General features: G+C 39.4%; 2 protein-coding genes across 4 annotated transcripts; one reads left to right on the plus strand and one right to left on the minus strand.

The window, feature by feature from the left end:
* The first annotated feature begins 2,346 nt into the window (after positions 1-2,346).
* Positions 2,347-10,355, plus strand: LOC145408195 (progestin and adipoQ receptor family member 3). The gene is made up of 8 exons (XM_080278951.1): positions 2,347-2,384; positions 2,906-3,057; positions 4,203-4,365; positions 5,803-5,955; positions 7,097-7,176; positions 7,442-7,565; positions 7,752-7,842; positions 10,161-10,355. Exons 2-8 carry the CDS (start codon positions 2,921-2,923, stop codon positions 10,301-10,303), a joined length of 891 nt encoding a protein of 296 aa, XP_080135077.1. The 5' UTR covers positions 2,347-2,384; positions 2,906-2,920; the 3' UTR covers positions 10,304-10,355.
* Positions 10,356-14,816: 4,461 nt separating this feature from the next.
* Positions 14,817-23,652, minus strand: LOC145405653 (FUN14 domain-containing protein 1-like). Of its 3 annotated transcripts, XM_080276970.1 has the most exons (6): positions 23,614-23,652; positions 22,593-22,790; positions 22,210-22,312; positions 20,967-21,062; positions 19,897-19,984; positions 17,005-17,137 (listed from the first exon to the last, which is right to left on the minus strand). In XM_080276970.1, the coding sequence occupies exons 2-5, from the start codon at positions 22,760-22,762 to the stop codon at positions 19,904-19,906; spliced, it is 450 nt and encodes a 149-aa protein (XP_080133096.1). In that variant the 5' UTR covers positions 22,763-22,790; positions 23,614-23,652; the 3' UTR covers positions 17,005-17,137; positions 19,897-19,903. The 3 variants fall into 3 exon arrangements, with proteins under 3 accessions (XP_080133094.1, XP_080133095.1, XP_080133096.1); XM_080276968.1 differs by lacking the exon at positions 19,897-19,984 and having other exon boundaries at positions 14,817-17,137; XM_080276969.1 differs by lacking the exon at positions 19,897-19,984 and having other exon boundaries at positions 14,817-17,137; positions 23,636-23,649.
* Between the last annotated feature and the right edge of the window lie 571 nt (positions 23,653-24,223).

A 24,223-nucleotide genomic window follows, 5' to 3' on the forward strand; every position in this document is an offset into this window, starting at 1 on the left:
CTTTACCTAGGAGCTAATTCAGTCATCATTACCACGCCATTTATTTATTTATTTATTTATTTATTTATAGTGTAATTTGGCCTATATTTTTATCCCTTTGCTTCTTATTTACGTAGCTCTGTCAGAAAAAAATGTTATACGGGTCTACATCCTTTCCATGGCACTTCTTCGTGACTAGCATCATATTCCAGTGTCTATCTGCGTTTAAAACTAGTCAGGGTTCAGTAATTACAGGTGACAGGTATGGGACAGGTGAGAGTAAATTAGGTGTTGTAGTCTGTTCACCCTGACACCCCATCTTTTCTCTCATTCTTTTAGGGGGTGGGTGGGTTGAGAGAGAGAGAGAGAGAGAGAGAGAGAGAGAGAGAGAGAGAGAGAGAGAGAGAGAGAGAGAGAGAGAGAGAGAATTAACACCCTCTCCAGCTCCAGACGATCTACATCATCTGAAGAAAGACTTATCGAAGCCACAGGTGTTTGAAGGTGAAATTGGAACTCATTAGGCAAGTGTTCAGGTGTATTTACATGGCCAGAATGTTGTATTGTGTTTTTGTGGATTTACGGATTCGTTTCTCTCTCTCTCTCTCTCTCTCTCTCTCTCTCTCTCTCTCTCTCTCTCTCTCTCTCTCCTGATGAAGCAGAGATGTGTGTGTGTGTGTGTGTGTGTGTGTGTGTGTGTGTGTGTGTGTGTGTGTGTTTACCAGTTACTGACAACATGAGTGGCGAAGTAAATGGCGTGGGAACATAGACACACGTACCCCACCCCTTCACTCCCCCCCTCTTCCCCCTCACACCCATCCGTCTTCCCTCATTAACCTCTCTTTCCCCTCACGTACCCCTCCTTCCCCTCCCATTAACCCAACCTCCTCCCCTCACTTTAACCCAACCTCCTCTCATGCACAGCTTCCTCCCTCCCATACACCTCTCCTTATCCCTCACACACCCCTCTCTCCCTCTCTTTCACCTCTTCGTCCCCTCTCCTACACCCCTCCCCCTCCTCTAACACACGCCTCCTTCCCCCATATACCACCTCCCCCCCATCACACACCCCTCCTTTTCCCCCTCACACTCCCTTCCCTCCTTCCTTCCCAGACCTACATCCACGAAATCATCAAGTATGTCTGGATGGCCATGGTGTTGTCAGATGAGAACTGCCTTTAAGCTCCATTCCTGTGCGCGTAGGACACTCGACCTCTGGCGTCTCTTTGTAGTTAATGTTTCTCTATATGATACGAAACTAGGGAACCAACCTTGTCCTTTTGCTCCGTACAAACCTCACCCGGCAGCAAACAACCTGAGACTCGGGGATGATACTCTCCATACTAGCATGTCAGAATTTGCCAGCTGACCATCGTGAACACAGAGTTGTAACAATAGATCAGCCCTAGTATATGATGCTAGTCATGAGGAAGTGTTATGGAAAGGATGTAGAGCTGTAGTGCTGTATTTGTCACTGAGCTACAGGATATAAGCTGCAAAAGGAAGGTTTTACATAATGAAGTTTCCCCTTCTAACACGTTTTCTCTAAACAATTCAACCTAAGCACGGGGCTTTGTTTGTGTGGGGCACTGCAGCATACCTGCCAAATGACTCGTGCTTTTTTTTTTTTCTTTCTTTTTTTTTTTTTCACCAAATCGTTACACATAGACGTAAACTTAATTATATGCCTGTCAAGTTTTGACTTGGATCTGTGACTACATTTCTAGATATGCTTTATTACGGGAAAATGTAAATCAAGACAGGTGAGAAAAGCATAGTTAGCGTTGGTACTGCTTATGCTGTCTTTAACATATCATCTTATGTGATGTAGCCCCAGCAGCGGTAGCGTATCATGAGGGCGTGCACCATTAGCAGTGAGCATATGTGCACTTTATACAAGAGTTAGGGGAATCAGTCACTTTATTAGTAGGCAGTGGTCAGATCGTAGTATTGATATTCAAAACCATTAATAGAAGAGACCCGCTTGGAATACTTGGCGGGATTTTATAGCCTGCAGTTGATGGGCCCAGGACCAAGGTCCAAGGTAGAATCCAAGGCGGACACTGAACCCACTCACCCCATCACCGATCAGAGTGCAGTGCAGTACAGTAAAAACTCGCATGCTTTAATTTATACTGGAGACTAGCCGCAACCAAATATCGTTATTACTGTATTTTACTCACATTGAGCAAAAATATATTGGATAGTAGTTGGTGCTGTGTATAATAAATGTCGCAAATCGAAACATTATTTACAAACTGGCACCTCTATCAGCTGGCGGGGTCGTCTGCATTTGGCCAGAAGCAACAAAAACACATGAGGAGCTGCGAAGATACCTGACCTGAAAACACCCTCTCAGAGAAACTGGTTGGAGAGAGTACTTGTGTGTGTGAAACCGTCCAGTGTAGGTTAGTAACCGTGCACTAAAGAGTGCCACGAACTGAAGGAAATAAATAGTTCAAGAGGTGAGTGGTAATGCAGTCCTATTATCGAAGCTGAAAAAATTATTGTTCAAGGGTGAGTGGCAATGCGGTCTTATCAGAGCTGTTGTCATTCGTGGCACCACCAGACAGTTGCATCCAGCATACAAGAAGATCTCTAAGTTAGAGCTATAGGGAGAAGAACTAACAGTTCAGTTTTGCTTCAACATAACACTGGAGTTACAAGTGAAGTCACTAACTTAGTGGTAGAAGGTATTCAGCTTAATACATCACAGGTTTATTATGTGGTCAGGGATGTTTAGTACAGAGTCATTGTTAGCAGAGTGCAGAACAACATACAGAACTGGTCACTTTGAGATATTTATGTACTGTATTGTAACAAGGTGTGCTGTTCCAAAAAGATGAATTTCAGTCTGGAAGGGGGGAAATATTTTGCCTGTTGTGTTTATGTTATAAGATAAATTGGTTTTGCTTTTCTTTCCACACAGACCTTTACAGTCAAGATGGGTTCAAAACGCAAAAAGCACAGAAAGCCTCTCTCGACAGTTTCATTTAATCGTGCTCCACCCTTCTTGAAATTTAATCCATATATCAAGAATGGTTATCGGGCAAACTTCTCAACCAAGCAGTGCTTCCATAGGTAATTATTCATATGTATTTTGTTGTCTGTAAGTGAAGTAACCAAAATTGTTTACTGGAATATAATACTTACGGTAGTCATTTCTCATCCAGTACTGTACTGTACTTGTTGGTGTTAATACAGTACTGTACTTCCCACGTTCCATGGTAGCCAGCCATCGACAGTACTACCACTTGTATTTTATTCTTTGTATTACCAGGAAATTGAACTTAGTATGGAGGAGAGACCTGCTGTATCTTAGTGAATGGTTTAAAAATCACTCATAACCGCTTCCGTACAGTGGTGCCTTTTTATGTTATACAGTACGTGCTGCTGCCATCTGATGATTGCATTCAGATTAGGGGAGAGACATCCTGCATTGAAAGGGCTGACTTTTTGACTGGGAAGGTTTCTCTTGATGATGATCACATAGTTTTTACACCATGCATATCTCCTCTTGAAAAGTTATGGCATTTACTGTACTTATTAACAAGGCGTTGTTCAGAAATGTAGCATTTTATTGTCATGTGCCCTCCTGTCAACAAGTGGCCATTTGCTGGGATTGAACTTGTAGCTCTTCAGTCAGTTGCATAGCTTAGCAAAATTGTCTGACTTTAGTCAGGATGAAATTCTTAAGTGCTCTACCTGTATGCCTTAGCCATTGAAAGAGTTCACTGGAAGTAGCATATCAGAGATATAACTGCATTTGAACAGTATTATGCCTTGACCAATATGGTATTCAGACTAGATGATTATGATTATTAAAGTACAGTACACTGGTGAAATATCATTACCACTACTGTATAAGATGTAACCATCTGTGATGCTTTATGTGCTGGTACTATACAGTATGTTACAAGCCTGAATGAATTGATCATTTGTTGAAAATGTGCTTTTGAGTGACCGTATATGTTGTTTCTTGTCAGAGTGCCCTTCTGATTACAAAAAAGTTACCGTATCATAGCTGAGTCTATGACTGAATAGATTTGTGTGTTTGACTTGTTTAACTTGGCACTGTTCCCTTACTTTTATGCTTTCTTTCCCCAAGTTTTGGATCTTACCAGCCCCATATAATACAGTAATGGGAAGTAAGTTTAGGATGATTATCAATTAGTCATTGGAAAATAAAGGAAGGTACAACAACACGTGAATGCATCTGCTTTCAGTGTCTTCTCATGGAACAATGAGACACTTAATATTTGGACCCACTTGATGGGGTTTGGTGTCTTCCTGGGCCTTTTTGTGTACGATATGACTGTGGTGTTCCAGAAGTACAAGGGTGACCACAATGATGCTGTGGTTGTTGCATTTGTTCTCTTCACCTTCATGGTAAGTATATTGTTGACAGTTTCTGTTTGTTGCCCAGAAAATGTGCTATTGTTTTTTGGGCCATACTTAAGTGGCATTGAAGATTCAATTTATTCTGCACTTTACAGCTCAGTATCCTTATGTACTATACAGTAATCACTCATTTATCCAGTGTAATAGAGCCATTGGTACTCTCGGATTTGGACGATATCTGGATATGGAACAGTATCATTCAGAGCCTACCTATATGTGCAATACCTCTCCTAAGTTTGGCAGTGTTCTTTGGTCATTCAGTTATTTCAACATCAAACACACATGGGAATATCAGATATAATGCTAAACACTAAGAAAACAATACATAAACAACAAAAATCCATACAAAAAGAAAATCAGTGAAGAAGAAGAAGGTTGCAAAAAGTACTGGGTATTTTAATAGTTACAATACTGTACTTACCACCCAGTTAATGGCAGACAGGCATCGAAACCCACTAGCCTTTACAGTAATCCCTTGTGGTGTGGTGGCTAACATAATCACTTAACAAATGTAAGAAAACTCCTCCTCCACCTGTTGGAGCTCGGTGATGAGTGGAGATGTGCAGTACCCGCCACTGAACACAGCATTGCCATGTCTGTACCAGCCGGCCAGGAGATTTGACCATTCAGTAGGGAGGTGGACGTCCGCGAGTGCCCAGAAGCATCCGAGTGGAGTGATCTGGCCAGCTGGGCATTTTTCAACTTTTGGTGAGGAGGCGGATGGCTATTTTTGCTCAGCTGATGGGTTACTGTTTATTACAAACGCCTAGCCTGAGAGGCCGGCTTGCCGGGCAACTTTGACCATTCGGTGAGGAGGCGGACAGCCATATTTGCTCAGCTGGTGGGTTAGGGTCTATTACCTGCCTGCTGTCAGAGAGGCCGGCTGGCCACCCAACCAATTTTTTGAATTTGTAGGCAGCCCTGCTGGCCACGTCGAAAATTTTATGTTTAGATACAGGCAAGGATTTCGGCTACAGTACTGATTTAATAGAGCCAAGGCCTAACTTCCAGATACAGGACGATGGGAAGTCCGGATAATTGAGGGATTACTGTATGTTACGTATGCAAAATGTGTTGATATTAAAATGATATAATGCTTTGAGTACAGTGCATGAAGCCATCCATGGGAAGAAGAAGAAAGGTAGAGAGTTCCTGATGTTCTCCTTTCAAATTGTTGCATGAAACACATGAGTTTTGCATGTAATCCACTTTGTCAGTATTCTGTTTATAGCCAGGCTGAGGATTAGGTGGGTGGAGAAATATATGAATGAGGATGGTGCAAATTGGAGGGAGGGCAATGTGATACCAGAGGACAGAGTGACATAGAGTCACTTGCATGTGTCCGTCCCCTTTGAGATTAAGCCGTTTACATATAGACAGATAAATCACCAGTTTACCCTGTCTTAATTTATTTGTATTATCCAGCTTTGCATGCTGCTGTCATCCCTCTATCACACTCTCAACTGCCGTTCTGAAGATTCCTGCCGCTCCTGGCTCTCGTACGATGTATTTGGCATCTCTGCAGCGTTCCTGGCCATTTTCTTGAGTGGCATTTACTATGGCTTTTGGTGCCCAGAAGTGAGTGCATTGTTTATGTGCTGTTAATTTTTTCTAATGTAACTGGACACAGCAGCAGTTTGTACTTATTATTTAATAAAAAATGCCAGTAGGCACTACATTGAGTCTCAGAGTCTAGGATATGTATTGGTGAAACACCGCATTTAAGAGAAACAGTTGTAAATGAAACATGCATTTGATTAAATACTGAGAAGTTAGAAATATGAAAAAAATACTGTATATATATAGCCCGTTCTCACTTTCTCTGTCTGTCTGTCTGTCTCTCTCTAGATAGATAGATTGATATATATATATATATATATATATATATCTAGGGCCCAGATGATATCCAGAATGATCAGTATGTGATGTCCCAGAAAGATTAATATTTTATCATCTGAATATACTATGATGACAGTAATGATTAGGAAGCATCACAAGCATATGATATGATGCATCCTCATGAAAGCAGGTTTACCACTGTGGGTTGGAATCATCAGGTATTTTGTAATAGCCATCACCTGTGGTGTTAGATTGTCTCGTGAAAAGTATGCAATCATACTTTCTAGAGTTAGTGTACATCTGTTTCTCTTCCATCGCTGCTTTTCATTATTACCACACATCTCTTAAAGTTTAGCTTCTTGACCAGTGCCCTCTGGCTGTGACATTGTCATCTTTTCAGAAATTTGGTGTTTACACATTTTAGTGCATTTCACTGTTGTATCAGCCATTAATAATTAGCTTTTTGTTCTTCCCCATATTTTTTCTTTTTGTATTCAACTGAGGTTATAGACTGGACAGTCAGTTCTGTGTAGCCATACAGTCTTCCAACACACAACAGATGGCACTGCATACCCTCATGTCACTGCTTTGACACTAATACAGAACTCTCTATGCCAGGATAGGTATGCAGAGACACAGATATCTTCCCAAAGTTTGGTGGATACATACTGAAAAATCAAACCATCTGAAACACACAGAAGTAGAGATACTCTAGGGTTTTCATTGTTTTTTGCAATTGTAAATCTTTTTCAGACAGAACTGAGAAGCTAGTTGTTCCTCTGATTGTACCTTATCTCATGCAAAGGTGCTGTGATAATATAGGTGTTTTTATGACCTGTTGATGGGTTTTAATATTGTAATTAATATACTCTCTTTACAGAATGCACATATTGGTCATGTGTACATGGTGCTGGTTGGTGGACTTTTTGTGGCAGCCATTTCCTTCAATTTAACTCCAAGGTATGATATGGTACTAATTATAATGAGATTGAAATACAAGTACGGGTAGTCACTGTTTGTAAACTTTTTAATACACTATTCACCACAATGCCAGGGACTCATTTAGATGACTTAGCAAGTGTTTGGAAGTAATTAGCTTGTTTTGACATTTGACTTAACCTCCAGTCCATAGAAAACACCAGTTGTACCATGGCCATCATAAATTTAGAAGAAATATGGTGTCATAGATTGAATTGACTGTCTGGCTTTGTGTATGTCCTTCCAGGTTCATGGGATCCGAGTGGGACATGGTGCGAGTGGCTCTGTTCAGTGGATGGGCAATATCTGGCCTCCTGCCTACCATACACTGGGTCGTCCTCCATGGCGGCTTGGGCTCTGGCATTGTCAAGGTAGGAATACGGCTTAACTCTCTCAGGCCCTTGTGACTCTCAACAGAATAAAAATATCTGGCATTAACTGAAATAAAATACTAAGAGTTCTCCTGACCCAGAGAAAGATAATGATGATAGGCTGACATTTTTCGGCTCCTGTACTGTATATTTATGGCAGACTTTGTACTCTTCCTCATCTGTCAGATATTCCTGCCTCGCATCTTTGTCATGTATGGGATAAGTGGCGCTGCTGTCATTATATACGTGAGCAAGATTCCCGAGAGATATTTCCCAGGTAAGCTCTTTGTATGTATGGTAAGTTGTTGTTATGTCATATTTTTTGTGTTACACCTTTTATTACACTACAGTGTATTTATTTTTTTACACTTTGTATTTCTTTTTTCACACACTTTTTATTCCTTTTTTTTTTTTACACTATTTGTTTGTTGACAGTAAATTACCTATACTGAAAAGAAACACATAGTAAAAACCCACCGCTGCATATAAAGGCATTGTAATTTGGTAGGTTATCCCAATGTGCAGTATAGGTTGTACTGTGCAGTATAGGAAAAGTTGTGATATTCTGGAGGATGACAGTTGGGTGCAGAAAGCAAGAAGTGTGAACATCGGGGGTAGGGGTGCAAGTGGCAGACTGAAAAAGACCCGAGACATGGTCATAGAGTGTGACCTCAGGTATAATGGACTGAATATAGAGCTGCCAGGGATCGAGCAGCATGGAGAGCCACCATTAGGTGACCAAGGCTGACGCATGGAAACGTGTTGGAGCCTTTATAAATGATACGATCTGTGACACCTAAGAAAGACTGCCAGCACAGAGTCTGAAGTTTATCAAAATTGTTAATATTTTATCCATCCAAAAAGAACAGTCTGTAGTAGGTTAATACCGAGACTCATCTCTGATAAGTTACTCGATCTAAATTTAGTTGTATGTGAGGCAGCGTCAGTGATTAACTCATACAGTCTCGTGATGGCATTTTTTTTTTTTTTTTTTTAATTCTACCTGCAGACAGTTTTATTCAGTTTGGGAATACTGTATAAACACCTTACACAGGACCACATCACAACTGAATCAGTATTACCTTTTCGGATTATATATAACACATATGATTATTTGTGCAGCTGCTTGTTACATACAGTATCTAAATAAGGTGAAACACAATGGGCTACAATCTTCACACATACCACAGTTACAAATATGTACTGTCACTTTTTATGCATTTGTGTATCCTATGTTTCCATTTCTTTTATCATAAGCTCATCTACTTCAGGAAATTGAATAGGTGGTTGGTAAAAAACCCTACTCCTGTACCCTTCTAAATTACCCTAATATGCTTTCATGTAGACGGAACTTTTGGTCCTACTTGTCTCATTCAGACTATAAGGAATAGTATTTTTCACATATACCCACATTAATTCCATTAATTCTCTAAGATACCTCAAGTAACCATATAAATCATATGCTCCTCTAACTCGTTGAATTATGTACAATCTTCCCATGACTTGTGCGTAATACAGAATAGCTGTTCACATTTTTCTCTTTTGCTTCTTGTTTGTTAGACTACTGTATATTCATTTTCTTAAAAATAGTTTAGCCCTTCCCTCCAAGTGACCTGTTTTACTAACTTATATACCTCTAGATAAAGTTATCAGATTGCAATAGCTTATGTATAGCTCTGGTTTCTCTGATACTTAACCCTTACAACTCTGTCCATTTAATCAACACATTAACACTCTACCTACATAGATGCAACCCATCCAGTGCAATGCAGACAGATCCACACACCTAAAAGATAAATTTCATCCATCCATGAAGTGAACGTCCATGTATTCCTATGTTGCTTTCACTCTTACATTCACTTCAGTTGCTCTTGACAATGACTGCTTCTCTCTCTTAAACCTAGTCAGCATCCATGATGCAGCGCACTTCCTGACCCTCAGCTGAATCTTCCCCAATGACTCTCTTTACCTGTCTATCAGTGCCTCTGATATACAGTTCATTACATCATTCATACCAGCATGCAGGACAACTACACTTCTTGCCCCTGCCACTGTACTGTCATACCACCTAGACATCCGTCACACCAGCACATGCAAACACGCATGCATCCTCCCCTTTTTCTCTCTTTCACAAGAGGTCATGTCTTGATATCTAACTTGTGAGTCACTCATAACAAGCTCAAACTTTTCACACACTTCCTGCCACTTCCTACCATCATCATTCACTTCGTCCACCAGTGTCAGTTCACTTGTACTGTCCTTCCAATGTACCCGATACACTGAACTGTTGCTGCAAACCCTGGTTCAGTCCTAATCTTCCTGATAGGAACTAGTTTACCCCCAGAACACCTCCCACTCTACCTATTTGAAACTCGTCTACACCTGTCTTCTAGCAGTGCCAGTAATCCTTTATTTCTCCTTCCCTTCCACTGCCCAGACCTCACCTAACTTGGTCCTGATCTTAGGGCAAACACTTTACCATTGTCTGATACTATCCAGCCCTTCCCTCAGCATCCTAAGATACAATAGGGTATAGGTTTAACTAATCTAGATTCTTACAGTGAGTAATAACCTAAAATGATGTGTATTTTGCAGGGCGTTTTGACTATATTGGGGCCTCACACCAGCTTTGGCACGTAATTATAGTGGCAGCCTTGGTCTACTGGCATCAGACTGGCCTTCACTATGCCCACTTAAGACTGACTTATGGATGCAATACGAGCCACATTCCCTCTTGAGTCCAATATCACTGTTTTTTTTCTTATAGCCCCAGACCGCCCTTACTAATTTCATACATTCCATATTTTGGCAGCTGTCCATTCTTGATCTCTCCTCATAATCCAGATCAAGCTTCCTCCCTTTTCTTGAGGGTGCTGCTTTCTCCTTTCACTGCCCTCTCCCACAAGACTTATTTCTCCTTTCCCTACACCCTGCTGCCTTCTTCGTAAAATCTTATTCCCCACTCCGTTATAACTTGGTGCTGTCTCTCATCAGAACTCCTTGCCTTTTCTCCCCTACCTAAACTTTGCTTGGTGTTCTGCATGTCAGGTGGCATGCAGCACCACATCCAGTGAATACTACTAGAGACAGGATGTATTTTCAAGAGCTGATAGTAATAATAATAATAATAATACACCATGCTGCAAGTCTAGTGTGTACCCTGAAAATTGGCTGCAGATATTTAACCCGTGGATTGCGCAGTTACCTTTTTTTATCCCACCCCGTGGTGCGCAAAAAACGAAGGATTTTTTTTTTTTTTTTTTAATAATTGAAGATACACATCCAGGGCATCATCTGGTGAAAAGAAAAAAAATCTCTCCCTCACTCTCTCCGTCTTTGCGTACGGCCATGCACAAGTTTACATATGGGAGTAGTGAAAAAATGAAAAAAAAAAATGTTTTTGTTTATTATAAACTTGAAGATAAACATCCAGGGCATCATCTGGTGAAAAGAAAAAAATCTCTCTCTCTCTCTCTCTCTCTCTCTCTCCGTCTTTGCTTAGGGCCATGCGCAAGATTACGTATGGAAGTAGTGAAAAAATGAAAAAAAAAAAAAAATGTTTTTATTATAAACCTGAAGATAAACATCCAAGGCATCATCTGGTGAAAAGAAAAAAATTCTCTCTCTCTCTCTCTCTCCGTCTTTGCAGAGCTCCATGCGTAAGTTTGCGTAGGGGTCGAGTAGAGTACGGTGATGCACAGCCAGCATAGCCTGAGCTGTGGCCCACAACACAATGCTACCCAGCCTGAGCTGTGGCTCGCAATCCACAGGTTAACTAATAATTTTTGCCATATATTATTGTTGGCAGTTAATGAGATTGTAAACATGATATTATTAAGTCTGGTAATCGTAGATTTACCATAATTGTGATAAATGCAGTTTGTAACACTGGTGCTAAAGTGCGTAAGACATTGTGCTGTTTCATCTTTGTGATTAGTATTGTTGCTCATGATTGGTAACTTGCGTCTTCCAGTTAACGTAGTTCTACCTCATAGTATTATTCTTCTAAGTGATATTCAGTCTTTTCATACAAGTCTGTTCTGTAAATACTAAAGGCACAGCATCATCATTGCTTCATTGATGGATTTTGTTTATGAATACATTATGCAATGATAGGAGTCTAAAAATATAACACACAGTGATGTAAAAAAAAAAAATGCATTCAGTACATAATACAACTGTTAAAACCTTAAGCTGGTAATATTTATTTTCATGATCATGATCATTCATTTCTGCACAGCACAAACTTAAAATTGCAGTGATGTCTGGATGATACATCACATTTAATGATATTGTAGTGTGCTGGTTATGGTTCTCTACACAGCCACAATATTATTATTAACCACTTTGTGTCCACCTGAGGCACAGTTTATTGTGTTGTTTGGTGCAGTGTAAAAACATTGTAGCAAAGCCATGACAGTAAGAAGCAGACAGTAATAATGAAATGGCTAACTAACAGACCCATAGTACTTCTGGTCGTATGTAGAACTCTGAGCCTAGGCTGCCATAGTGTACTGTAGATCATCTAAGGTAACTGGCCAGTACCTCGGGTGGCATTATATCACTGAAAACCTCCAGCTGTCTCTTTTTAATTCTAACCAGTATCAAGAGCACCTTCATTGCAACAGGTGCCTTAGGTCACTGAGCTGTCAGAATAAAGAATATGAAAATTATAAGATGTACTATTTTAATGAAAATTAATAGTACAAACTAATTGTCCTCCCCTGCTAATTTGTGTTGGGTTAAGCGAACACTGTAAGCCAAAGGGTTGAGTTGTGATTCCCATCCAGTGGCCATTGGTATCTTGTAAAGTGCTACACACTTTAATACAATTTTCTAAATAGGGGCAATGTCTTAGCCCTTGAAAAGTGGTGTGCAGCTTTAGACTGCACCATTTCATGCAAATTCACTTTTGAAGTGTATTAATTTTATGTGATATTGTGGCAGCTTTCATTTTTTTCCACTTAGTATCTGCACTTATAAAATGACCAGAAACTGAGTTAGGAAGCATGACCAAGATATGTTCCTAAAAAAAAGTACACAGTGCAGTCAGTCAAACACATTGTATACTTGTTACACATTGTCTGTATTTTATAAAAAAAATACACTGCTAAAAGCACAGTACAGCATTCTATGCTTTGACTTAACTGTTGTTTGACAAACTGGATGAAAATTATTTTCTTATTTTATGCTAATTTTTCAGTTTATTTTACTATTAATCATCATTGTCTGTTGACTTGTTCCCTCCTGAGAACCCTCATCTGCTTGAGGCTAGATATTATGTGAATTATTTCCTTGTTTTATAGGGATTTATTGTACTTTTAATCATCATTGTCTATTGACTTGCTCCCTCCTGAGAACCCTCTCTTGCTTGAGTCTAAAGTACTATGCTGCTGCATACTTCTCTCATTGGCCTCCTGTTCACTGTCCCAGCAGTGTACTGTGCCACATTCTTCTTTTACTCTTTTGATGTCACTTTAACTTCATATAGGTCATGGTAACTTGAAAATTTAATGTAGGAAGATTAGTGTGGATAATTAAAGTAACCAAGGACTGTATGTTTGGTTAACCCTTTTACTATGAGACACTAATGCTGAGAAGGAGCCTACACGTGGTGATGCTGTGCACCCTGGGTGGAGCAGTTGCGGTATTCACCTGGGAGCCAAACACCATCATGTTTCCCTGCATCTTGCCATAGGAAGGGCTCTGCTCTGACCCTGGTGAGGTGCTGTCAACCACAAGAGGGCACCAGACCCTTATATAGTGTATGTACTGAACTCTATTTGTATGATGGCCTCACAGAAGCAGTTGCCTACCTGTGGTCAGTGGGTTTGCTCAGCCAAACAGATTGGGGTTAAGTTAATTTAACCATCTGTGTCGAAGTAAGAATAGGAAAATCAGTGAATGTAGGGAAGGTTTTGATTAAGGTTTCTTTGTCTCGTAAGTCAGAAAGGACCTTTTTGAAATGAATTAGATTGATAGGAGTTATTCGGAGTAAAATACAAGTATGATAGATGTCATCACATTGCAGGGATAGGGGGACTGAGTGGTGTAAGTCCTATGTATTGTAATACATATGACTAACACCACTCAGAGCAGATTCATTAATCATGGTACGAGATGGAGAGCTGAGGGTCCGTACACTGGTAGATAGCCCACAGCCTTGAGTTCTCACCTATTCTGCCCATTCATTTTTATGAAATCTGCTAATTGGATGCCTGTGGCACTCTCTAACATGTGTACCAGCAGCACTGAAAGGGTTAAGCTTTTCCTGCTTTGAGAGGCCTTTCCCTCCGTGTTCAGAGGTCTTTGTATGTGACGTGTTAGGAGTGTAATGCTGTGGTAGTAACACTTGGTAGTAATGGAAGAGGATATTCATTGGCTCAAAATGTACAGAAATGACAGTGATTGGATGGATGGGTTTAAGCATGAGAGGTTGGAGGATGACAGTTGGGTGTGGAAGGTGAGAAATGCGAACGTTGGGGGTAGGGTTACGAGAGGCAGCCTGAAAAAGACCTGGGATGAGGTCATAGAATGTGACTTCATGGATAAGGGACTGAAAAGAGAGGCTGCAAGAGATTAAACAGTCTGGAGAGTCGCCATTAGGTGACCAAGGCCGACGCATGCAAGCATGTTGCAGCTTTTATAAATGATGTGCAAACATGAGTGACGATATATCTAGTTAATGCACAGGCCAGTCAGTGATGAATTTTCATTAATGCCCTCTCTCGGAAAACCAGAATTCAGAAGGATTTCAAGCTTTTGTTGACCCTTTTACCAGGAGTGTAAGGTTGAGCCTGTATTTAATATTTGATATTTACTGATGTTTTGGTAATTGCAGTATTAAGTGTAATACTTTGCTGTCTTAATAATGTGTATGTAATGTGGTTCATCAAAATAAAATTCAAGGTTCCATAATCATTCAGCAACTATTTATTAAAAGTCTCCTGAAAGACTAGATGATAAGTACACCTTTGCACAACAGATTCAGTTTTATGAAATGGCATCAGATTACAGTATCTAGACAACTTCAGTACATCACCATGACATTATAGTATTTCCAGAGTGAAGCAGCAGGTGCTGTTGCTTTTACCAATGCAGTCACATTGGTATTTTTCAGAAGAATCTTGTATCATTATAATCATTATTCGCTTTAGATTGGGGTATATTACTGTGCCAACAATAAGTTAAACGCATTTGAATATCATGACAGTCATCCTCTGATATACACTGTATATTTATTTAAAAAAAAAAAAAAAAAAAAAAAAATCATACTGGCAGCACACACAACTTCTTTATCAAATTCAGACCTTACAGAACGTATATAATAGCCATACATTTTTTTTTTTTCCCCCTTATAATAAACTACAGCAGTCAAAGATGAGGTGATCGAAGGTAATACTTGCCTGTGATGGTTTAGTGAACACGATTCTATATCTAATCTTTGCCCCTTGAATCACATGATGTTTTTTTAAGTTTATTTTTGCTGCTTCCAGATGATGTTTTATCAACATAGGCCTCAAGCAGCGAAGGGATTAATGAAGGCTATGTATGTCTCCTACAGCTTGAAGTCTCTAAGGTGCATAACACCGTGTGGAGACAGCAAGAATAAAGTGAAAACATTTGGGCTTGAAGTAGATAAATACAATGAAGGGGTTTGGTTTTGGCTTTCTTCGAGCCAGAATATATTAAAGATCATAATCAAAAACAAAACCACACATCACACTCAATAATCACTTGTAAAACTAAATTCACACAGCCTGACTGATATGGTGTAAGAAGAAATGGAAAGAAAAATTATAGGTAGCTCCCCCAGTTACATGTTACAAGCAGTCTTCTAGTTTCAGGCATTATCTTTAAATCCACAGACTTTATTCAGCAATTTCTTAGTTACTTTGGTTGTATGGTGTTTCTCCTACCAAGAGGCCCCTCCAGCTAAATATAAACACAGTACTACCACAATCACTAAAAACTTGATGCCTGCCTGTTAATGTGGAACTGAGTGGGAACTGTACATAATGATGCATTCATGAAGTAAACAAAATCAAGGTATATTAGTCTTAATCTACTTTCTAATATAGGATTTGGTTCTTTCTATATCAAAACTATCCTTAATTCCTGGCCTTGATAAGTAATGCTAGAACATGTAGTGGACAATTTTCACCCACTAAATATTATACAGAACACAACTCCTTCGCTATGTCTTCGTAGGTATAGGGACTGTCTATCCATTCTAAATATTCAAGTAAAGTAAATCTGTATCTAACCCCTCTAATTTAAAAAGTCTGTCCTACTCTAATAATCATCAGTAGACGGCAAGGAAAACAGAAACAACATAATCAAGAAAATAAGGCATAATTTGCAACTGATAAATTTTTCTTCATAATCGGTACCATATGTGTAACATAAAATGACGTATACAATGACACAAAAAGACCTATATGCAACTTGAAAAGAACATCCGCTGATTTTAAAATGAACCTGCTTGCAAGACTGACCTATAAATGTATGGTAAATATAGTTGGTCATTTTCCTCCATCAGCATCACATAACATATATTATTTTACTGACAGCCAGTATTTCCACAGGTTTGAAGAAGTTGTTATTTAGGCATGAGACAGAAAGAAAAGTCTGAAGTGAATGAAAATCCAGAGGTAACAAGTAAGCAGTTCCGTAACCCCTACGACAAAGGTGGGAAAAAACTTGTATCTAAGATTTCTGTTCTCTGTTGCATTTCCAAACAAATAAAAGTATCTTGCTCTATATCTCCCAACCCTCCATAAGGCTTGAAAAATGGATTAGTGATAATGAAACATTATTCACCATGTAGCTGTACAGTACACCTACTTGCAGTTTTTCAGGGTACAGTACATACAGTATACTGTGCAAATATACAAGTATACAGTAATGATAATTGCTATCCATCTATATCTTACTATACCCAAAAGTAAAGTCAAGCATATAGTTACTTCTGTCTAGTATAAAAAGCTCTCAGACACTAACTCTTACCATTCTGCAATCAGTAATGTCATACTTTGGCTTATATTAAAACTAAGAATCATTCACTGGGTAGCTGAGCATGGGATTTCATGATTAATCAATATCTGGATAACCTGGTCTTACCAAACGTACTGTATAAGGGCTCTGCTACCAGCTATGACAATCAGAAAGGTTCTGCTGTAGAGTACAAAATTCTTTGGGAAGTGTGACAGAGGGCTATTGTTTTAAGCATACACTAGAGATACAGTATCTTTGAATTTTTTCTTTTGCAAACCAGAAAGTAAGCATTCTCTCGTTACCACACAAATTTATAATATTTTAGCCGTGCCTACACCTAACATAGTACCAGCAGCAAAGGCCATTATATACATATTGAGAAAATACAACTCATCTACTGTTATTTTACTAGTGTCACCCAGCACATGCTTCCTGTATAATCCACGGGCTGAGTTCAGCTGCTTGTTCAGCCACGAATCTGCTTTCTGTTCTGCTTTGTTGATTTTCCGTTCAAGTTTACTGGCAGCCTTTTCAAACTTCCTGTCAATCTGCCGAACTGTATCTCGTAGCATATTCTGTGGTTCAGGAAAGAAAGAAACATTTCAATATACATAAGTATTATGTAGCAAAGAAATCCTTCAAAAACTGTATAATCAATAATATTGGGGAAAATTAAACTTAGTGAAAACAGAACTGGTATCACCATGCTTAAGCATGGGGGAGAGATAGTAGTAGAATGGACGTGGAAGATGTGCAGATTGGCCTGGGGGGAAGGTAGAGTCCCGGAGGATTGGAAATCAGGTATAATTATTCCCTTGTACAAAGGAAAAGGGGAAAAAGAAGTGTGTGGTAATCATAGGGGCATTTGTCTTCTAAATAGGAAAAGTGTATGGTAGGATACTTACAGACAGAGTTAGAGAAAGAACAGAGAAATTAGTTGGAGAAGACCAAGGAGCCTTTAGGAAGGGAAGAGGTTGTGTAGATCAGATATTCATTCTTAGATCTTTAATGGAAAAGTTTCTAGAGAAGGGAAAGAAGTTGTATGCGGCTTTCATGGATTTGGAGAAAGCATATGACAGGGTGGATAGACAAGGATTGTGGAAAGTGTTAAGAATATATGGAGTAGATGGGAAGTTGCTGAATGCTGTGAAGAGTATGTACGATGGTGTGAAGGCTGCAGTGCGTGTGGATGGTGAACTAAGTGAATTTTTCTCTTTGAAAGTTGGGTTGAAACAGGGATGTGTCATGTCTCCATGGTTGTTCAATCTGTACATGGATGGGGTAATAAAAGAGGTACAAGGTAGGGTAGTGGATGTTGGAGTGGCCCTGGTGAGAGAGGATAGTGTTTGGAAACTCCCTGTACTGTTGTTTGCAGATGATACTGTGTTGTTGAGTGAAGACGAAGGGGAGCTGCAAGGCTTGGTGGATGAGTTTGACAGAGTGTGTAAGAAACGGAATCTAAAGGTGAATGTAGGGAAGAGTAAAGTGATGGTCTTTGAGAGAGGTGAAGTTAGTGAATGTACAGCGAGGTTGGATGGTGAGGAATTGGAAAATGTGAGTACGTTTAAGTACTTGTGTAGTGTGATGAGTAAGGATGGAGGTTTGGAGGGTGAAGTGCTTGAAAGGGTACAGCAGGGAAGAAAGGTTGCTGGTTCTTTGAAAGCAGTGATAAGAAACAGGGAAGTGAGCATGGAAGTGAAAAAGTTACTACATGACAGTATTGTGATACCAACTCTAACGTATGGAAATGAAGCTTGGACATTGTTGGAAGGACACAAGTCAAGAGTGAGAGCAGTGGAAATGAGTTATTTAAGAGGAGCCTGTGGAGTCACGCGGAGAGACAGGCTGATGAATGAGGATATAAAGGAGCGTTGTGGTGTTGATGTGGATGTGATAGGAAGCGTTATGAGGAACACACTGAGGTGGTTTGGCCATGTGGAGAGGATGGAGGGTGAAAGACTGACGAAGAGAGTGTATGTGAGTGAGGTGGAGGGGGGAAGAGGGAGGGGGAGGCCGAGGATGAGATGGAGGGATGGGGTGGAGAGGTATATGAGAGAGGGGGGTGTGAGTTGGGAGCAGGGCAGTGAAATGGCGGGGGCCAGGGCGACTTGGAGGTGATTTGTTTGTGGCCACCCCAAAAGGGATTGAGGCATCTGGCAATAGATAGATAGTATCACCTGGACTAATGGGCTGATATAATAAGGTACATCCATAAATTTCCTGGCACCCTATATATACAGTACCATTATCAAATCATCCTAAACCAATTTCCCTTCACTTCTAAGAGGTGGGTGGGTGCCGGAAACAGGGAATTGAATATTGAGTCTGATAACTACCCATGTGTCCAGTGAAAATGGCCCATACATCCTTTCATTCATCATTCAAGCCTTCAAAAAGCTCATGGCTTCATCCCACAGGCAGATTCATCCTATCACCTTTAAAACATCCACCAACAGTTTCGTTTGTTTCATTTATAAAGGTTCCAACATGCTTGCATGCATCGTCCTTGGTCACCTAATGACGACTCTTCATGCTGCTTGATTTCTGGTAGCCTCCCTATTCAGCTCCTTATCCCTGGGGGGATATGGGTAATACATATTATAGAATGCCATACTTCCTATTTCATCTGCACAGCTATGTCAAGTTCAAAACACAGTATGAGCCTCACCACCACAAAACTGCACTGTGATTTATGTTCCACTGTAGCAGTCATAGTCAATAAATCTTAATTATTTTTATTATTAGCTTTGAAAATACTGTAATTAATGGCTTGCAAGGACCGAGTCCAATGCTGCCTCCTGACTTCAAAGGTTTCACCATCCCTGCCATAAAGAGCAGCAATAAATAAAGCATCTTTACCTAGCTTAATACATGCATGACAGTGTATGATGTGTTGGCAAATTACAATGTACAGTATAATAGCTTGTAAAACTGAACTAAAAATAATCATAGCAACATATCCATGAGTTAAGAATAATAATTTAACTCTGCAAGCAGCAAAGGTGTAGAGTTCACAATGCGGTAAATAACAGAAAATTTAAATGGGTGGGATGCAGGTGTTGAAAGTTCAATAAAAAAAAAAAAAAGTTCTGACTGAAAGAACTCCATGACTGTTATGCTACAGCAGTGGTAACTTAGAAATACCAGTGCTGTTTACTTTCTCTGTTAACAATGTTAGTGGCCACTTCATCTGAGATCTTTCCTTATGCAGAACATAAAGAGAGTTTTTAGTTCTAACTACTGTATAAAGAATATTGATAGGCAGTATCAAGCTGTAGTTTTTTTCATACTGCAGACTGAAATATGAAGCACTGAGATTTGAATAATGACTTACACCTGGTCTAGGAGGTTGCAATGCCCAAGAGGACTCCCCCACCAAAGCTTGTGGCCAACACTATGTTCTCGCGGGCAAAGCGCACCGCCTGAAAAGATGGAGTTCTTACACTCAAGCTACAAAACAAACAAAATGGAAAAATTATAATAATGTAATGATTTTGGTTTACACAATACTTTCATGCAATATGCAGGTTACTGTGCAATGAACAAAGCAACAACAAAACAATGAAGGTAAAAAAAAGCAGCATTATAACACAGGATACCACCAATTGCCACATAAATCATAATGCCAAGTAATGAAACAATAACAAATGGTCTAATGCAGGGCTATTCAACTGGCGGCCCAGGGGCCAAATCTGGCCCTTGAGTCATTTTTGTTTGGCCTTTTGACTGACTCATGAAAATGAACAAATAAACAAGCATAAAACAGAAAGTTTTGCATGTTTCTTTTAATTTATGTATTTAGTGGAAGATGTACATGCAAATAATATATGAATATCTCATTTCTTTATGTGTATAAATGTTTGGATAGAGGGAAAAAATACAGGTAAAATAATGTATGGCCCTATTGTTGAGTCTCATAATTCGGCCCTACTTCTAGAGTAGCTGAATAGCTCTGGTCTAATGTGTACCATTATTCAGTGGCGTAAAATATAAAATACCGGTATATGAAAGAATGTTTTATATGTCTGACCTACACTTGAACTTGTGTCAGACATAAAATGCTGCTGCTGCTGAAATACGATATAAACACTTCCTGCTTGGCTGGCCTACATCTCCTACCCCATTGTAAACAGAGAAAACTGGATTAGAAGGATGATAATGAATACTGTAATACTTATCTTTGGGAAAATAACGAATACCGTACTCATTAATACAAACTTAACCTGCAAGAGCAAACCAAGCAAGAAAAAGATAACCATAATTAAAGAAATGGAAAATAAGAGCCATAATATTGAAGTATAAATTATTTAATAAATATCAGTGCTTCCACATAAGATGGCTGTGCTGAAATGTTTGTATAAGGAAAGGGAACACCAATACACATCCATGTTCAGTAATACACACCTCATCTGCAACTCCAGCATTGACGTTGGATTCCACTTCTCGCCTGAGTTTCTTGGCATTCCGCTCCAAGTCTTTGTTAACTCTGTTCCAGTCAACCTGTGAAATAATGTAATCGAATATACAATTTCATATACAACAACATACAATTTCAAGCACAATCAAAAACTTACTGTACATGGAACTGCTGATTAAGTGGGTCTGGCTTAACACAGTAGTGTTCTCCAAACCTATCAGTATTTTGTATAACTGGTATCATGTGTGAACTAAATGGTGGGGAGAAGAGATGAGAGAAGAGAAGAAAATAATGAGTTGTGGATTTTGAGGGATGATAAGTAACTTGGCTCTAAATAACTGGAACAAATCATCTCTTGTCAAGTGTATAGGGCCACATTTAGGGGATATCAACATAAAGGCCATTGTGTGCACACAGTAATAACTGATCTGGACTATAATCAGCCCTATCACACACAAGCTTATGCTGTACAGGACTAAGTAGCAGGTGTCCTTGATGATGTTTAAGTTACTGTGTACTAGTGAAGTGTTATGTGCTGTACTCAATATGGTGAACCTATAGCTATATACATGTACAGTACAGTACTGTATATGATATACAGTAGTATGCGGACCAAACACCTCTGGGTTTTAGCATGGGGACCAAACACCTCTGGGTTTTATCTAATGTAACTCCATTTTACATACTGTATTCTGAACATATAACATACCGGCATGTGCTTCCATGTTGCAAAAATTTATTCTTTGCTACCTATATATAGACCAGGTTTATTCTTTTTACCACAGGCAATAAATCAAGTTTATTCTTCACTGTGTCACTTGCCCTCACTGCATCGTTTTGAAGGAAGAGGTCCAGGCCATATGGGCATGTATTGATGGGTGGTGGTAATGGTGTGCATCTGGAATGTGTCTGAGGTGCGGTGCATGTAAGGGTGTGTGTGAGAGGGGTGGGGATGGTTATCAGAGGTGCCCTTTGTCTTATTAATTCTGTTGTTTCCTTAGCTTCTGTACTATACCTTGCTTTCTCACACGTTTGTTTAACATACGCATTCCATGCCTTCCTCTCAGAGTTTCAATAAATAATATGCTATTAGTGAGTCACAGTTTTACAAAGGAAGCCTGTTCTTCAGCATAGCTATTACCATTTTGACACTAAATGAGTAAATAACAGTTAAGATACAGAATGACTGTTCATAATTCAAGCACTGGACTACATACTGGAAACTCTTACTTTAATATATCCTTTGTGGGCAGCCAGTTGCATTATTAACATACTGCCACCAACAACAGTTGCTGCTACCTTCCCAACCTTCATTGATAAGTATCCCACCACCCTGAAATATTTATAAAACAGATTAAAACAATGAACTGAAATTCAACTTAATAAACAAGCTGTAACATTATTGCGTCTCTTAATACAGTATGGTAGCCAACTCAGTTGCACAATACTGTAATGAGTACTACTGTATTTTGTGGCTATATACAGTATGGTGTGGCTCCAGGGTCCTATAAGATACAGATCTACATCACAAATAACTATACATTTCTCCAGAATGGTAGTCTGTTTTTGTAGTATTAAAGAAAATGAGAACAAAAGTCACATAGCAGACTTACCATCCAGACAGGCCACCTACAGCCACCTGCTTTGGGACTGGCTCTCGGGTAAGGTCTTGGAAGAAACGCTGGAGCCACGACATGCCTGACCGCGCTGACCCTCGCACGTCTAAGATCTCAAATTCTTCCTCGGCAGGATTTCTGGGTCTGCCCTGGGCAACCCCTCCCATAGCAGGCACGGGTACGTGAGTGCTGACCCTGTTGAGAAAATCAAAGTTACCAAATATCCCCACCTGTACTTCAGACAGAGGTTGAGAGGCAGACCAAAAAAGACCTACAAAGAGGTTATAGTGTGTGACCTCAGGGACAAGGGACTGAATAGGGAGGCTGCTAGAGACTTGAGCAACATGGAAAGCCACCATTAGGTGACCAAGGCCAAAGCATGCAAGTATGTTGGTGCCATTATAAACGATGTGAACCCTGGGAGGAATCTAACAATAAAAATAAAACCATATCACACACCTTAAGGAAAATGAATGGAAAAAAAAAATGGGGAGAGAAATATGAGGCTGAATACCAGTAATTACCATTTACCTTGCACAAGCTTTTCATGCCCATTTTTCAGTACTACGTCGCCAGTACCCTATAAGCGTAATTAATTTGTGACAATTACTCTTCTAGTACAGAATAGTGTGTGTTACACAGCAGTGACCTTTACTTCCTTAAAAAATCTAAAACTGATATTCACAGGTACCTGTCAAAACCCGCAGAACCAAACCAAACCGTGAAAACGAGTATAAACCTTAACTAAATTCTGACACGCCCATCTAGCAATTGCTGTACTAGTATTTAGGGAAACTCAAATACGTATGAGTGCTGAGGTAATAAGAATATGAAATTGCAAGTGTTTTCTTGACTTTAACAGTATCATGTTTGCAAGAAGGTTGATAACCATGAAATAAAGAGGCACACAAGGACTATTTCAAAAAATTTGCATTTCAAAACTCAGTTACTGCAAACGAGGTATGTGAAATCAGACTATAAAAACTGCAAACTTAGACATCCCAGAGCTTCAGAGTACCTAATCCAGTCAGTTACCACACCTAGCTTCAGTGTTGCCCAGCTGACGACCAGGCTGAAAATGACACATAAATTCCAATAATATTTTACGTTCGCATATTTGCGTGTATGGAAGCAAAGGTAAAGAGGAACTCAATATTATTTTCGATTCTTTCAAACCAGAGTTCCATTGTATCGGCGTATAAATTTTACTAGTCGCATCCTCATAACATGCATCATACTTTTGGTAGACTTTGTTTTACGCAAGAAGAAATTAAATCGTGAACTCTTGGGAAGGTCAAAACACATTCGCAGGGATGAGTGGGAAGTGAAACAAAAGTTTGAGATTTTAGGTATTTATTATCATGTTTCCAGTTACATTATCTGTCATACTTTTGAATTCATGTACTAATAATGATCATACATGAGGAATAATGGTAGTTTATAAGGATATCTAAAGGATACAAATCAAATACTCAAACGCTTGTGTTGACGGATACTTTTTTTTACCAAATTTTGTAAAAACTTCAGGGTGTATTGCCAAATATTGTGGTAGTAAATGACGTTGAAGTTATTCACAGACATGTTTACTATGGTTTACATATCTCTAACTTGATTCATCACTGAATTAA

Source organism: Coenobita brevimanus, chromosome 8, assembly GCF_032717465.1.
Source record: "Coenobita brevimanus isolate Jiangsu-jjx chromosome 8, ASM3271746v2, whole genome shotgun sequence".
NCBI lineage: Eukaryota > Metazoa > Arthropoda > Malacostraca > Decapoda > Coenobitidae > Coenobita > Coenobita brevimanus.